A 13,776-nucleotide genomic window follows, 5' to 3' on the forward strand; every position below is an offset into this window, starting at 1 on the left:
CTTTTACAAATGGATATTTTTCGAAGCATAGTTTGAAATTATTTAAGTTATTTAGTATTGTCCGACACTGTATATAGATATGATTCTAGTACTTATGTATTCTTAATGTGATCTCATTTTTTTGTTTATGTAAGAAATTAATTTTTAAACTGTACATACATATGTATATGTATGTTTTTTACGTTTCTGGGCCGTTATCTTATCCATTAACGATTTAACTATACTTTAAAATAGGTAAGTTGGCGGCCCTTAATATGCTTTATGTGTTACACAACAAGTTTTTTTGTTGAATACAATATTAATTCTTTCCGGAGTTCATTGTTTTTCTATATCATTACTTATAGAAAATGTTTGCGTGTATACTTATATATTTATATGTAGGTAAAAAAATTTTGCTACCATTTTTAGCCACAACGACGATTTTTAGCTCTTTTTTTAGCCCTTTTTTAGCCTGAATTTAGCTACCGCTAAAAAAGTTTCGCGGCAACACTGATCAGTTTGCCACGCTTTAATTGAAAAATATTATTTAGAATATCGCAATCGTTTTGGTGGTCATTTGTAGGTTGATGATAGGTAAAAAATAAAAATATGTCCAATCTCTCTAGTTTTTTTTTTTTAATTTCAGCGATAAAATGCTCAAATGCTGACTAAATGATGCCATATCGTTTGTAGGTGGTTGATAGATGACACTCAGTGTCATTCAATGCTCATTATATACATATGTACATAAACCATTGATTGGAAACTATTTGGGAGAAATGCATTGTACCTAAATTGAGTCAAGTGTACCAAATTTTACCTCTTTGGTCTAAAGAGGGCTAAAAAGCGTAGAAATGTGCCTAATTTTCCATCACTGTGTATTTTATAAAAAAAAATCCCTCAATTAAAAAAAAAAAAATAGTTCGCAATAAAAAAATCAAATGTTACTATCTGAAAAATGTATTTTTAATCTCGATTTGGTAAATTTAAAAAACCTTCCCGTACATAAAAATTTCAAAAACTATTTTTTTTAAGTGTTTTCCAGAAGAGTGAGACTTTTTTGTAAAAAGAAATTACGATTTTTTCATTTTAATAATTTCTTATTTTAAATAATTTTTAATTTGGAAATCTGCATAATTATTATTTTTTTTTTTTTAACCACCTTTTCATTTCTTTTAAATTTAAAATTAAAAAAAAAAATTAAAAAAAAATTTACTAAAAAAAAAACTTAAAAAAACCGATGACTTACATTTTTTTTTCTGAAAATAAGTTTTTGACAAAATTTTTCTGATAAAAGATTTAAACATTTTTTTCTCTAAATTTTTTCATTTGCATTAATATGGAAAAATATTTTTATCCATTTTGCCGGTTTTCATATTAAACGCAAATAAAAAATAATAATTTTTCCCTTAAATTGCTTTTGTAAAACTGGCTATACATCAGTTTTAGCTCTCTTCAACTTCCAATCTGTATTTGCAGCTTTCCACTTAAAACTTTCCAAATAAAACACCCACACTTTTCACTAAAAAAATATTTATTTACAACTTGCTTTTATTATCAACCACTTCTCCACGTTCCTTGCGCTTCACGAACGCCTTTATCGCGCGCTGATATGTTTCGCCAAATCGCAGCGGCTCCACCACCCGACATTCCGCCTCCAATGCGAGCAGCAATTGCTCAAGCTCAGCTCTGCCCAACAACCGCTTGGTGGCGCGCAGCGACTCTACCGGCAAGCGCGCCGCCTCCAAAAGCTGCGGCCACAACTGCCGCTCCAACTCCGCTGCGGGCACTATGCGAGCCACAAAATTGAAGTTTAGCGCTTCCTCTGCATGTAAGCGCGTACCAAATAACAACAATTCCGATGCCTTAACACGCCCCAACAACTGCGGCAGCAAGTAGGTGGCACAGCCCTCCGGACAAATGCCAAGCTGTGTGAAAGGTGCTTGAAAGTAAGCGCGCTCCGTGCAGTAGACCACATCGCAGAGCGCGGCCAGCACAAAACCAATTCCCACACACGCGCCATCGACAAGCGCCACCACCACTTTGGGGCAGTAGATGAATTGCTTTACCAGCATACGCAGTACATAGTTAGATGAGCGAAAATAGTTGTGCGCATCGGGGTATTGGCTCAGCTGCGTGAGGTCATTGCCAGCTGTAAAGCAGCCGTCGGCGCCGGTCAGTACAATTGTTGTAATGGCGTCGTTGAGCCTGGCATCGCGTAGCGCGCTTATCAATTCGTAGTAGCCGCGACGTGTCAGCGCGTTACGTACCGCAGGGCGATTGAATGTGATTACGGAAATGCGATCGCCGCGTTGTTGCACGCTGATTTCGCGGTACGAAAGGGATAGCTTACGATTGTTCGGCGTGATGGCGGTGGTAGTAGCGGTAGCGGGCGTAGCAGTAGCTGCAACGAAATTCGCGGTTATTGCGGATTCTGCTGGTGCACTCATGGCGATAGTTGAATTAAAACTGAAATAAAGGAATAATCCAGAGAGTCACATAGGCTCGAGCATGGTGGTTGTGGCTGGGGACAAAAGCGGTTGTCTTGATGCGCGTAGACAAATATTGCAATGCGAGAAGTGGATGTGTGTATGTATGTATATGCATTAGGGTGGTAAAAAAAAAAGTCAAGTCGAAGTTTTAATGTTCTCACCCCTTGGGATTGTTCTACATAGAAACAGAATATACTCCTGTTTTTTATTTCGAAATAAAAAAATATATAGAGGTCGCTCAAAGCGCTCAAAGTTTCCCATGTATTTTATATGGGAAAAAACTAATTTTCGTAGAATTGGTATAGAATTCTTGAAAATCAACATTTTTCGATCAGAAAACTGGGTTTCTTCAGGAGACTTCCAATAATAATATTCAATTGTTTAACCAGTTTTTGATACTAAAGATTTTTTACAAAAAAATTTAAAATATAGATATTCAAAAAAGTATTGTAAATAAACAATTGGGTGTTATTATTGGAAATCTCCTAAAGACAAATAGAGTTTTCCGATCGAAAAATATTGATTTTCAAGAATTCTATACCATTTCTACGAATACATGGAAAACTTTGAGCGCTTTGAACGACCTATAAATATTTTTTTTAAAAAATAGTGGTAAATTTTTTCGGTATAGAACAATCCTAGAGGTGAGAGCATAAGAACTCCGACTTTACTTTTTCCCCCCGCATGCATTCTTCGACCACCCCAATGTGCATGCATTCTTTAGCTTTGATTTATGTACATGCATACATACAGCCAAAGAAATATTATTACACGTATGTATGTACATGTACATGAAATTTGCACTTCCAGATCTTATTATCATTTTATTATTTCTAATTGGTTAACTTATATATATGTATGTATGTACATATATTTATTTAATTAGGTACATACCTACAACGGTAGAAAAATAAATATTATAATGCATTATCTAGCAAAAACCATATAAATTCATACTTAAAACTGTGTGCAAAAACTAAAAATTTTGCAAATTGCATCTAAATCTTAAACTTTTTTTGAGTGTGCAGTTTTAAAGGCCATTAAATTTTAGTAAGATAAAGTGTAAGTTTTAAGTTGCTAAAAATCGCGTTGATTTTTAGCATTTTTTCACGCATAAAAGGTATGTAAAATAATTTTTTTATGAAAAAAAATTATCAAAATTCAACGCGATTTTTTAGCAACTTTAAACTTGCACTCTACTAGAATTTAATGGCCTATACAACAGCATACCAAAAAAAAAAACAAAATTCTGCAAAACCTAATTAAAAAGCTGAAAATTAAGATGCAATTTCGCACAATTTTTATAATTCTTGCACAAAGTTTGAGATATGAATTTATACGGTTTCTGTTAGATAATGAGCTATAATTTTATACAAAAATAATAAATATTAAATAAACAAAAGAAAACCATGTAACATTAAATAAAATCTTGCGTCCCCATTTATTTTGCCACCACTGTATGCATATATATATAGAAATATTTTTTATCTTCCTTCTTCAAACCGGTCTTTGCGATTTTAGTAAGTTTTTACCTTTTTTTAAGTACATACATACAAACATGCATATGCATTGGATGGACCTGTTTTCCTAAACATTTTCTTCAATTGACCAACGGCTATACAAACATATATGTATATACATACATACATACATTCGAATTTCATAGTCCATTTGCTATAACAAGCTGACGAAATGAAATGATTAGGTCGCGGAAATCCCACCCTAGGTCCCATAAAACCCGAATAACTTCAGTACGAGGCACAATAGGTCCAACACGACAAAGCACGTTGTTAGAGTGGGGCTTTCATTCCCTAAAAAGATAGGGCGCTATTTCACTCGGGAAATTTTTTCAGCATCTTTGGCTTACTTTCCGCTACACTGAAGTTTATGGGGCTATTTCGACGCAAAATCCAGCAAATCATTTGTTTCTACAGCTCTTGTTATTGTAACATCATAAAAAGTCCCCAAATAGCTTTAGAGCAATGATGCTGGCGTGGCAGTTCTTAGCCAGATATGAATCTGGATCGTCGCGGTTACGTAGGTCAGACTGTCGTTTGGGTCGACAAGGTGCTCAATCAGAGATGAGCTGCTTGCTCCCTGTTCGAAATTTCATAGCCACACCCTCGGAGTTCTGTAGTGACAACAGCAACTTTAAAGCTACTCAGCGGAAACTTACTACCGCCTCAGAAGAAATGTATAAAGAAAGGTTAGTGTGTGCCTTCACTTACGGCCGCTTCGTCGAATTTGGGTGGCGCCTGGGAGCGTCTCGTGCGCTGCGTTTTATTTTCAGGATATTGCAGTCATTCCACTCTTATAACGATTTGTTGCACAGTGCTTTAATGTATTTAGAGTCCGGCTTATACTCACGTCCTCACACCGAACTACCTTCTCTTACGTAGCTCTAGTGGTTTGAAACTTTTAATGGAATCCACTGTAGGACCCGACCGAATTAGAAATGGTTGGAAATATGCGCAACAGTTAATCAACACATTCTGGAGGCGTTGGTTAGATGAGCCCGATTCAAGAGGGATATGTCGTTTATATCTTCGATCTCAGGAACTGGTATGTCGGTGTTAATTCTAGATATGCGCTGTTCCAGTCGCTGCAATATTTAAAACAATATAGAAGAAATCATCTAAAGGAAACTATAAAAGACAAAGCAATTTCGTGGCAGTGTGAAGTTTGTGTCTGTAACTTCGTCCGCTGAAATCACATAGCAGAACGAGTTGAGGAGTTTGTTGCTATGTACTTTGAGCTTCGGTAACGATTGAGGGAGGTTGTGTTCTTGGAGACGAAGAGTAGGCAGTCCAGGTCTACTTAAAATTTTTGGGTTTTGCACCATGGGTTTTTTGCAGTTCAGATCGTGTTGAAATCCATGTCGAACTCCCGAATGAAGAACGCAGAGAGATCGAAGGTGCACAAATTTACGCCCTGGCGAAAGGTAAATCCGAACGTACACGTTTTTAGATGCTGTTGTGCCAACTAAATGTTGTTTATGCTGTCCAGTAGAGTGGTCCAAAAAAGTAAAGTCGGAGTTTTAATGCCGGCATACCCTAGGATTGATGCATATCGAAAAAAATATACCCCTATTTTTTTATTTTGAAATCAAAAAATATTTAGGGAGTGCTCAAAGCGTTCAAAGTTTTCCATGTATTTTACATGGAGAAAAAACAATTTTTCGTAGAAATGGTATAAAACTCTTGAAAATCAATATTTTTCGACCGGAAAACTATGGTTCTCTTCAGGAGACTAATATCCAATTGTTTATTTAACCATTTTTTATGATTAAAGGTTTTTTATTGATCCCCCCCTTTCCATTTTCTAAGGGCTTTGGAGGACCTATAAAATATAGTTACCATGAAAAAATTGTTAAAGAAACAATTGAGTATTATTACTGGGAATCTCCTAAAGATACTATACTTAATTCCGATCGAAAAATATTGATTTTCAAGAATTCTACACTATTTCTACGAAAAGATGTTTTTTCTCCATATAAAATACATGAAAAACTTTGAGCGCTTTGAGCACTACCTAAATTATTTTTTATTTCAAAATAAAAAAATATGGGTATATTTTTTTCGGTATATAACAATCCTAGGGGGTGGCGGCATTAAAAATCCGACCTAATTTTTTTACATACATTTTTGGACCACTTTACTGTCCAGGTTTTAGTCAGCTACAGATTCGTGAAGGCAGCTTCACACATGATAGCACTCCACGACTAAGAACTTAGAGCTTTGGCCTCATCTTCTTATCAGCCGCGGTAGAGCTTCGATTAAGAAATTTTCTAAAGGATTTAGACACGGTAGGCCCAAAAACGTGCCGTTTCGACGGTGTTTGACTAGAGGGAGAGGAGAGATTGAATTGCCTCAAGGCAAGTATAAACTTTCTAAGAAATAGCTGTTTAATCCTCTCGCTTTGAACTTTGAGGGAATTCTACTGACGATTAGCCCGCTCAAATAGTTGATAGGCCAATTTTGGTACGTAGGATTTTTTTAGGTCCGCCTTTTGCTCTGGCTTTACAAAAGGGTAAAAATTCTACCCGGTTTCTTCATCTCGGGGGTTCTTCAAGATAGTTGTGAGAAGTTGGTCCCAGGCTTTTAAGCATTTTTATAGTGGCGATGTCGTGGGCTTATACATTTGGGAGGATCTAGCTTTTCTCTATCCCCATTGTGATATATTTGCTAATAAACTCCACGAAATTCACTAAAGGTCACTCTAGGTATGTATAACAATTATAAATTTTCTGGTGAGAACCAAGAAATTGCTTTACCGGTTTTGCAAATTTGTTTGTTTGTGTTTTTAACCGACCCCAAAAAAAGGAGGAGGTAGTTTTTTTTGTATGTTGCCGCATAGATAACTTTGGACCACGTCAACCGCATTCAATAAATCTAACGGAAAGGTAGTATCTCCGACGTGGTGCCCTACTAATTTGGTTTAGCTCTGATCATTGGATCATGAAGAACTTAACGGTACTCATAAAATTTTATATGAGAATTAAAGTCCGTTTTGTTATTAGCTTAAAAATCACTTGTTTTTCGTTTATATGAATGTGTGATGTCGAAAATGTCATACGCTAAGGTGATTAAAAATGCTGATCAGCTTAAACAGCAATAAACCAAATACATAACTGCCTGATTAAATCGTTTTAAATTCGATAGGCAGCGATGTAAATGTAGCAAGTCACTTCTATAACTACTTTCAGTCATATACAGTTAATTAAGCCATACACGTGCATATATGTACATAATTACATGCATATGCACTCAAATGCAATAGTATAACAAACAGCGTTTTTTAGATTCTTATCAACTGTAAATATTTAATATTCATACATATGTATATACAAAGCAAATCCCACTTACATTAGCAGTTACAATAATTCATTAAAAAAAAGTTGCCCTTTAGCGCTCAGTCTGCATTTGCTCTTAAGAGATGCAGCTTTTATTTTAAAGGAAAACCTATATATTTTAGCAACAGCTTGTCCTCAATTAATGCTGATCTAAATGTGAAAACTTTTTTCGTAACTTCTCTCGGCGCTCTTTTTTCACGCTACGCCAAGGCTTCTCTGTGGCTGGACCACTCACTACAGTGCCATCATTGGCAACACGCACATGTGGAAAATCACTGCGGCCCTTTACGTAAGCATTGCTATTGTTGGCATCGAAAAATTGCTTATCGATCTCCTTTGAAGAGGATTTTGTGTTAATCTGGCGAAAGGAAAATATTAAAACACTTATTAATTTAAAATTTTAGGCATAGGAAAGTGTTTAATACCCGCATAGCGCGCTGTTGTTGGTTTGGCAGTTTTTGTTCAACGACTTCCTTGCTGGTTTTGGGCGGAAAGACATGGTATTCCTCTTGAGGCACATTTGGTGGTGCAACGCAGTAAAGCAATTTACCATTTACATAATCCTTACAGACATAGCGCGCCGAACGAGATTGATCCGGCTGGCCATTGGATGTCATAAAACCGCGATTGTCTGAAAATATAAAGCAACATTAATTTAGCTCAAAAGACGTCTAGGAGTCGTGTAAAGTTGTTAAGTTATTTTGTTAATAGTTTAAGGCGTTAAATATTTTATTTTAAAGTTCTATGATAAATTTTCTACAATTTGATTCAATATAATACTTTTTTCCATATCTACGTACATCCATAAGCCAGCAGCAATTCCTCTGAATGTGGTGCTCTGTTTTCATCCTCACCCTCCATGGGCTTAGCTATGATTATGCCATATTTATCCTCTAGCACGTGTCGCGGTATGCGTTCACAAAGCAAATTCACAGGCGACACATGATCGCGCATCTGAAAATAATAATACGAAAAATTAAATAAACTGTCACAATACCACTTAACAGTCACTCACCTGATCTATTGGCAGTATACCGTTAAGTATCATATCAGCTTTGGTCAGCACAAAACTTGGCATCACTAAACCGGGACAATCACACAGTAGCAAATCGTTGTCCAGATATAGGGTTTGGAAATGCTTCGTCTTGCCAGGCGTGGCGGATACCGAAACTTTCTTTTCTATCATCAACGCATTAATTGTGCTACTTTTGCCTACATTTGGATAGCCCACCAAGCCGATAGTAGTAACTTCCGCTGTAAAGGTTTTACCACTGTATACGCGTTTAAAGAAATCTATGAGTTCTTCACGTGTTAGCACTTTTGAATCGTTTTTAATCTGTTCTTTATGCGACGCAGCAGCGTTGGGATCGATTTTCTGCTCAATTTTGCTCAATAAGCTTTCAACATTATCCAGAGACTTATTAATTTCATTGGCTGCGGCTTTTACGTCATCCAAAGACATTTCAGATTTGCTGGATTCTGTACGTGCTCGTTCTGCAGGCGCTTCACTATCATTTTCGGCATCCGCGTCGCTTGCATCATTGTCACTATCGCTGTCAGCCTCACTGTCAATCTCTTGTTTCCCTTTCTGATCGTCACCACTTTCTTCATTGATTGTTTTTAACTCCTCTGCCGCCATAGTGGCCGAAAAGAATGCTGTACGTATGCCTTCTGCATCGAAGTACGCCGCCCAGTGCTTGCGCTGCTGTTCTGTCAACATATCCGACTTGTTCACTAAGATCATATTCATTTTTGCCGGATTCACTTCCTTTACATAGCGTTCTAAATCAAGATTGCGGAAAAGCAGAGGGTTGCGCGCATCCACAATCTGCACAATAACATCTGAACGTTCAACAACACGCCACAACTGACGCCAGAATTCCAAATTTTTTTCATATGGTGTGAGCAAGATATCTTGGTCTTCCTGCAAGAGCGCCAACGAACGACGCCACTCCAAGAAGCTTTCGTTTTCAGCGCGTTGCAACTCCTCGGCGGTAGTTTCTGGCGTCCATTTTGGGCGGCGTGGCACTGTCAGCATATTACGATGCTCAATATGTTTTTCTTCCATTTGTTTTTGCTGCGTTTTGCTTAGCAAACCAACGCCCGACTTGGGATTGATGAATGTGATATTGAGTTTCTCGGCCTGGAACTCAGTGCCTGCCAGCTCAGCAGTGCGGAGGAAATCGTGAAAGGAAGATTCTTCGGTGACCGAAGCCAAATTAAGACGACCCCAGTCGTAGCCATCCTGAATTTCGGTGGTGTGTAACTGTAGAAAAAGTAAGGAGTTGCTTGTACATAATTCTATGTTGAGTTAAAGGGATTTGTTTACCATAGTCTCATTGTCCACTTTGCGTCGGAACTGGTGTCCGAAACGATTTTTTATTAACGCGCGTCCGAGATCGCCGCTCTTGGTTTTGCTCTTCTTGCTCATTTAGCTATCTACTACGTTGAATGCGGCTAGTTTACTATATTTTTTGTTGATACAAGCAGTAAATTAAAGAATTTCACAAATTTTCAACACGTGTGCGAAATGCGCAGAAAATTTGTTTTGATTATATACTGTGGTTTTGATGCCTCTTCTTGTTTTAAGCGATGGAATGACGCTCACGATGATTTGACACGAAGAATCAGCTGTTGGCTAGTGTTGCCAAGCAGCACGTGGGCATATACTTTCAACCAAAGAACGTAAAGTAACGTAAAATACGTTCTTTGGTTGAATGAAAAAAAAACATTTGGGGTGTTCACAGTTCGTTCCAAATAGTGTCTGAAAATGTAGACGTCTACATTTTCAGACACTATTTGGAACGAACTGTGAACACCCCAATTCAAACCAAATTCAAAATTCATTTGGTTTCAACCAAAGAACGTAAAGTAACGTAAAATACGATCTTTGGTTGAATGAAAAAAAAAATATTCAAAAATGAAATAAAACAAAGTAAAATTAAATAAACTAACACCATTCATACTCTGTTTCAAAGTTGGCTGTCAAACCAATTCAAAATTCATTTGGTTTCAACCAAAGAACGTAAAATACGTTCTTTGGTTGAATGAAAAAAAAAAAATTCAAAAATGAAATAAAACAAAGTAAAATTAAATAAACTAACACCATTCATACTCTGTTTTAAAGTTGGCTGTCCATAAACAAATTAACATAAAATAAATAACGTAAACAAAGGAAATAAAATATTGTAAAAATAAGTAACGTAAAGCAAAATAAAATAAAGGAAAGTAAAGAAATACAAGTAAAAAATGAATTTAAATAAAAGGAAGTAAAAATTTATAAAAATAATAAAATACGATAAAACATAGAAAAGAAAAGAATATAAGTAAAAATTAAATAAATCATTTAAAAAATAAAACAAACTAAAAAGTTGAAATATAATTAAAAATTACAAAAAATAAATAAATACATATATAAACGTACAACGAATTAATGCATTACAATAGATAAAAATTCAAAAATAAATGCATTAAAAAGGCAAATGGCACAAAAAAAATAATTCTAGTTAACCTCTAAGGAACCTTGCAGATATTTGCACTGTCCTTTCCAGCGCATTTCTAAAGGAACACCAGACACAAGGAATTTTTATGTTTGCATGTATGTATGCATGCATCTATTTTTCATATATTTCGTACTTGTAAACTCCCGTTTGTTCTAAAATTTGCTATTTGCATTTATGTATGTTTGTCATTCCAAGCTATTTTAGTTGTTTTTTAGTGAGCCTACAAAGACGCATGCCCTCGCAAGCATGGAGAAGGGTTGCTTTCATGGCTAAGTGTCCTGTCAGCGATATACTCTCAGCTTGTTGTTGCTGTTTTTCTCCTCAGCCTCTGTAGCTAGTTTTGTTATCTGAATAATCATTTGTGTGCATTTCTTGTAGTTTTTTTTTTTAACTTCGCTTTGTTTAGCTTTTGTTGTTGTTTTCGAGCTACTGTTATCGGCCAATGCAAAAGTTTATATTCGTTCACAGGAGTTGAATTTCTTTGTGTGTGTTTGTGCCTACTTGCCCATGCGCGTAGTTTGGCATTGTTCGAAAACTATAAATTTTATCAACAACAAAACACACACGCACATATACATATCCATACCCACAACAAACACACTTACATATACATACATATTTACATGGATGGAGCTAACGGGCGGCCTATAGGGGGTAATAAACCTGCTTTTTAAACTACTACTTCGGGGAAGGAGATGGCAATTCCTAAACTCGGTGGCAGAGTTATCGTCGATTTCTCTTGGATTGGTTGTGGTGGCATAGCTTCCAACTTATAAGTAAACAATGTTTTGGTTTCCAAGCCCGAAAAAACTTGAGATTACCGATGCCGTATCATCTTGGCCATCGTTTATACCGGTGGCCGCCTTGGTAGAACCCTGATATAAGCTTAGATAGCTGATTTTCCGTTGATTTAGAACAGGCTCTGCTACCACTTTAAGCGTTGTAAGCTCATCTGAGGGTCACATGAGCAACTGTATGATACCATCTGGTATTCTCTTGAGGTTAGTTTAAGTCCGATGGTGTTCATATCTCTTGAAATAGTCTTTATCTGCGTTGGATTGTGGTTGAACTCCGAACTCAACGATCGGTAGTTGGTAAATGGGACGATTACCCCTCAATCAATGTCGTTTAAAGGCTAACTAAACTACGTCGGGTCCGGTGGTTGCGAGATGTAAGGCTGGATCTCGTACTTAAGTTTATAGAGGTGCCTTCTGAAGTGCCTAGGAAGTGACTATGCTTCTAGTAAGTGTCGTTGTTCGGGTGTTTCCCACGGTAACCGGAACTACCTGCTGAAAATGAAATTATGTTCGATACGATTGGTATCTTTTGGACTGCAGTCAACTAGCTCATCAAAGTTTAACATAAGCTCCGATGCCTTACGCTCTCTATTCAGCTAATGTTAAGCATTGGCGAATATGCTGGATAGTCTTCTCCTTATCAACTTTCTGACTTCTTCTGCAATAACAGGTTTAGGAAAACCTAAGACCCAATATTCAGTAAGAACCTGGGAGGAGTGGTTAAGTTCTTTGTTTAAGTAGTGCTTATATGTGGAATCACCTTAGAGTTTCCTCACCCTGCAAACATTGGAAGTCCCGGGAAACTTGATTCTTGATTGAATATATGCTATCGGAATGGGACTATTCTAGGGCATAACTTTAAACGAATTTTATTTGGACTTCTCTGTCATTTTAAATAGTCGGGTCGGGTTCATTGCTTATGGCGTCAGTCTCTAGAGAAATTAAGACAATTTTAGCCGAAGAAAAATTTTTTTTTACATCGTCGCCCGTATGCCAGGAACAAGAATTTTGGAAAATCAAGTTTAAACGTTTTTTTTGGAAGACTAACTCTACTTTTAGGTATGCAATTGAAATTGTAAAATTTGTATGATTTCTCTACACACATGGTAGTCTGGGTTTTAGTATAACATAAAACATCCAAAGCTTAATCAGGTCAACCCAATAACTCAAAGCTGATAAATTTGCACATTCATGGTTCTGGCATGAGGGTGACGATATTTAGTATAAGCAGAACACTTACCTAACGTGACAATACTTTGTTCGTTCCCTACTTTAAAAGCTTCGAGGATGAAGCAGTATACATATCCAGCTTAAAGACTCATGACCTTAAGGGCCGTTTTCTCAAGTAGCGTTTAAAATTTATCAGCTCTTTAAATAAATTTTTTGATAACAAAAGTAGGTTCAAGGAGCTTTCTAAAGTAACATTTTCATAACTATTTTCGATTTACATATAAAGCAATTAACGTCTTCTTTATTTTTAATAAAATTGGGTGTCAGGCTAATTGCTTAATATATCGATAATAATAGTGATTAAAAATCGATAGTTTAGTATACCGATAAAAATTAAATGACCAAACACAATATTGAAAAAAAAAATATCGGAAATTTGGAAAAATGTCGATAAATATATCGAAAGTGCTATCGATTAATGCACCGATAATTTATAGACAAAAAATCGGAGAATCGGGAAAAATTGGTAGATTATCCATAACATTGTTGTAAATAACTAGTCAACCAAACAAAAGGAGACAGCCAATAAGGTGCTCCCTTATTACAAAGTTCTGGTCCGTCACTGTATGCATGTTGCATGCCGTTCACACACATCTTCTATGTAGCTATGCGTGTGTGCTTAATCAGTTTTAAAGTTTTTGTCCCAAATCCTCGACTCCTTGATGGACATAAATATATGCTTACATATCCAAACAAATGTATGTATGTATATGCACGCATACATACCCTGCAGGGAAAGCTACTAGTAGTGAACTAGAATTCTACCAGTTAGCGTTTCAGCCCAACTAGTTCACGTTCTATCCTCTTTCAGTGTTAGTGACTGGTATTTTTAACATGGCGATGTCCTATGAGATGTCAATTGTCAGGCTTTGCATCAGCATCTACTAATAAAAATACTAGTCGCATCATACCAGTTGATGAGA

The 13,776-nt window shown here is 36.4% G+C and overlaps 2 protein-coding genes across 2 annotated transcripts; both read right to left on the minus strand.

Moving 5' to 3' along the window:
- Positions 1-1,495: 1,495 nt before the first annotated feature.
- On the minus strand, positions 1,496-2,646 carry LOC108361903 (enoyl-CoA delta isomerase 2, mitochondrial-like). The gene has a single exon (XM_017614679.1). The coding sequence runs from the start codon at positions 2,427-2,429 to the stop codon at positions 1,518-1,520; it is 912 nt and encodes a 303-aa protein (XP_017470168.1). The 5' UTR covers positions 2,430-2,646; the 3' UTR covers positions 1,496-1,517.
- A 4,327-nt stretch (positions 2,647-6,973) lies between these two features.
- Positions 6,974-9,934, minus strand: Ns3 (nucleostemin 3). Its single transcript, XM_017614607.1, has 5 exons — positions 9,653-9,934; positions 8,339-9,589; positions 8,124-8,277; positions 7,749-7,954; positions 6,974-7,681 (listed from the first exon to the last, which is right to left on the minus strand). The coding sequence occupies exons 1-5, from the start codon at positions 9,752-9,754 to the stop codon at positions 7,463-7,465; spliced, it is 1,932 nt and encodes a 643-aa protein (XP_017470096.1). The 5' UTR covers positions 9,755-9,934; the 3' UTR covers positions 6,974-7,462.
- Positions 9,935-13,776: the final 3,842 nt, after the last annotated feature.

Source organism: Rhagoletis zephyria, unplaced genomic scaffold (assembly GCF_001687245.7).
Source record: "Rhagoletis zephyria isolate East Lansing unplaced genomic scaffold, Rhagoletis_zephyria_1.1 Rzeph_scaffold_00019, whole genome shotgun sequence".
NCBI lineage: Eukaryota > Metazoa > Arthropoda > Insecta > Diptera > Tephritidae > Rhagoletis > Rhagoletis zephyria.

Coding starts and splice junctions, on each gene's coding strand:
- LOC108361903 (XM_017614679.1), bottom strand. CDS start 2,429: ATGAGTGCACCAGCAGAATCCGCAATAACCGCGAATTTCGTTGCAGCT.
- Ns3 (XM_017614607.1), bottom strand. CDS start 9,754: ATGAGCAAGAAGAGCAAAACCAAGAGCGGCGATCTCGGACGCGCGTTA. Junction 9,590..9,652: donor AAGTGGACAATGAGACTATG/GTAAACAAATCC, acceptor CTTTTTCTACAG/TTACACACCACCGAAATTCA. Junction 8,278..8,338: donor GTATACTGCCAATAGATCAG/GTGAGTGACTGT, acceptor TATTATTTTCAG/ATGCGCGATCATGTGTCGCC.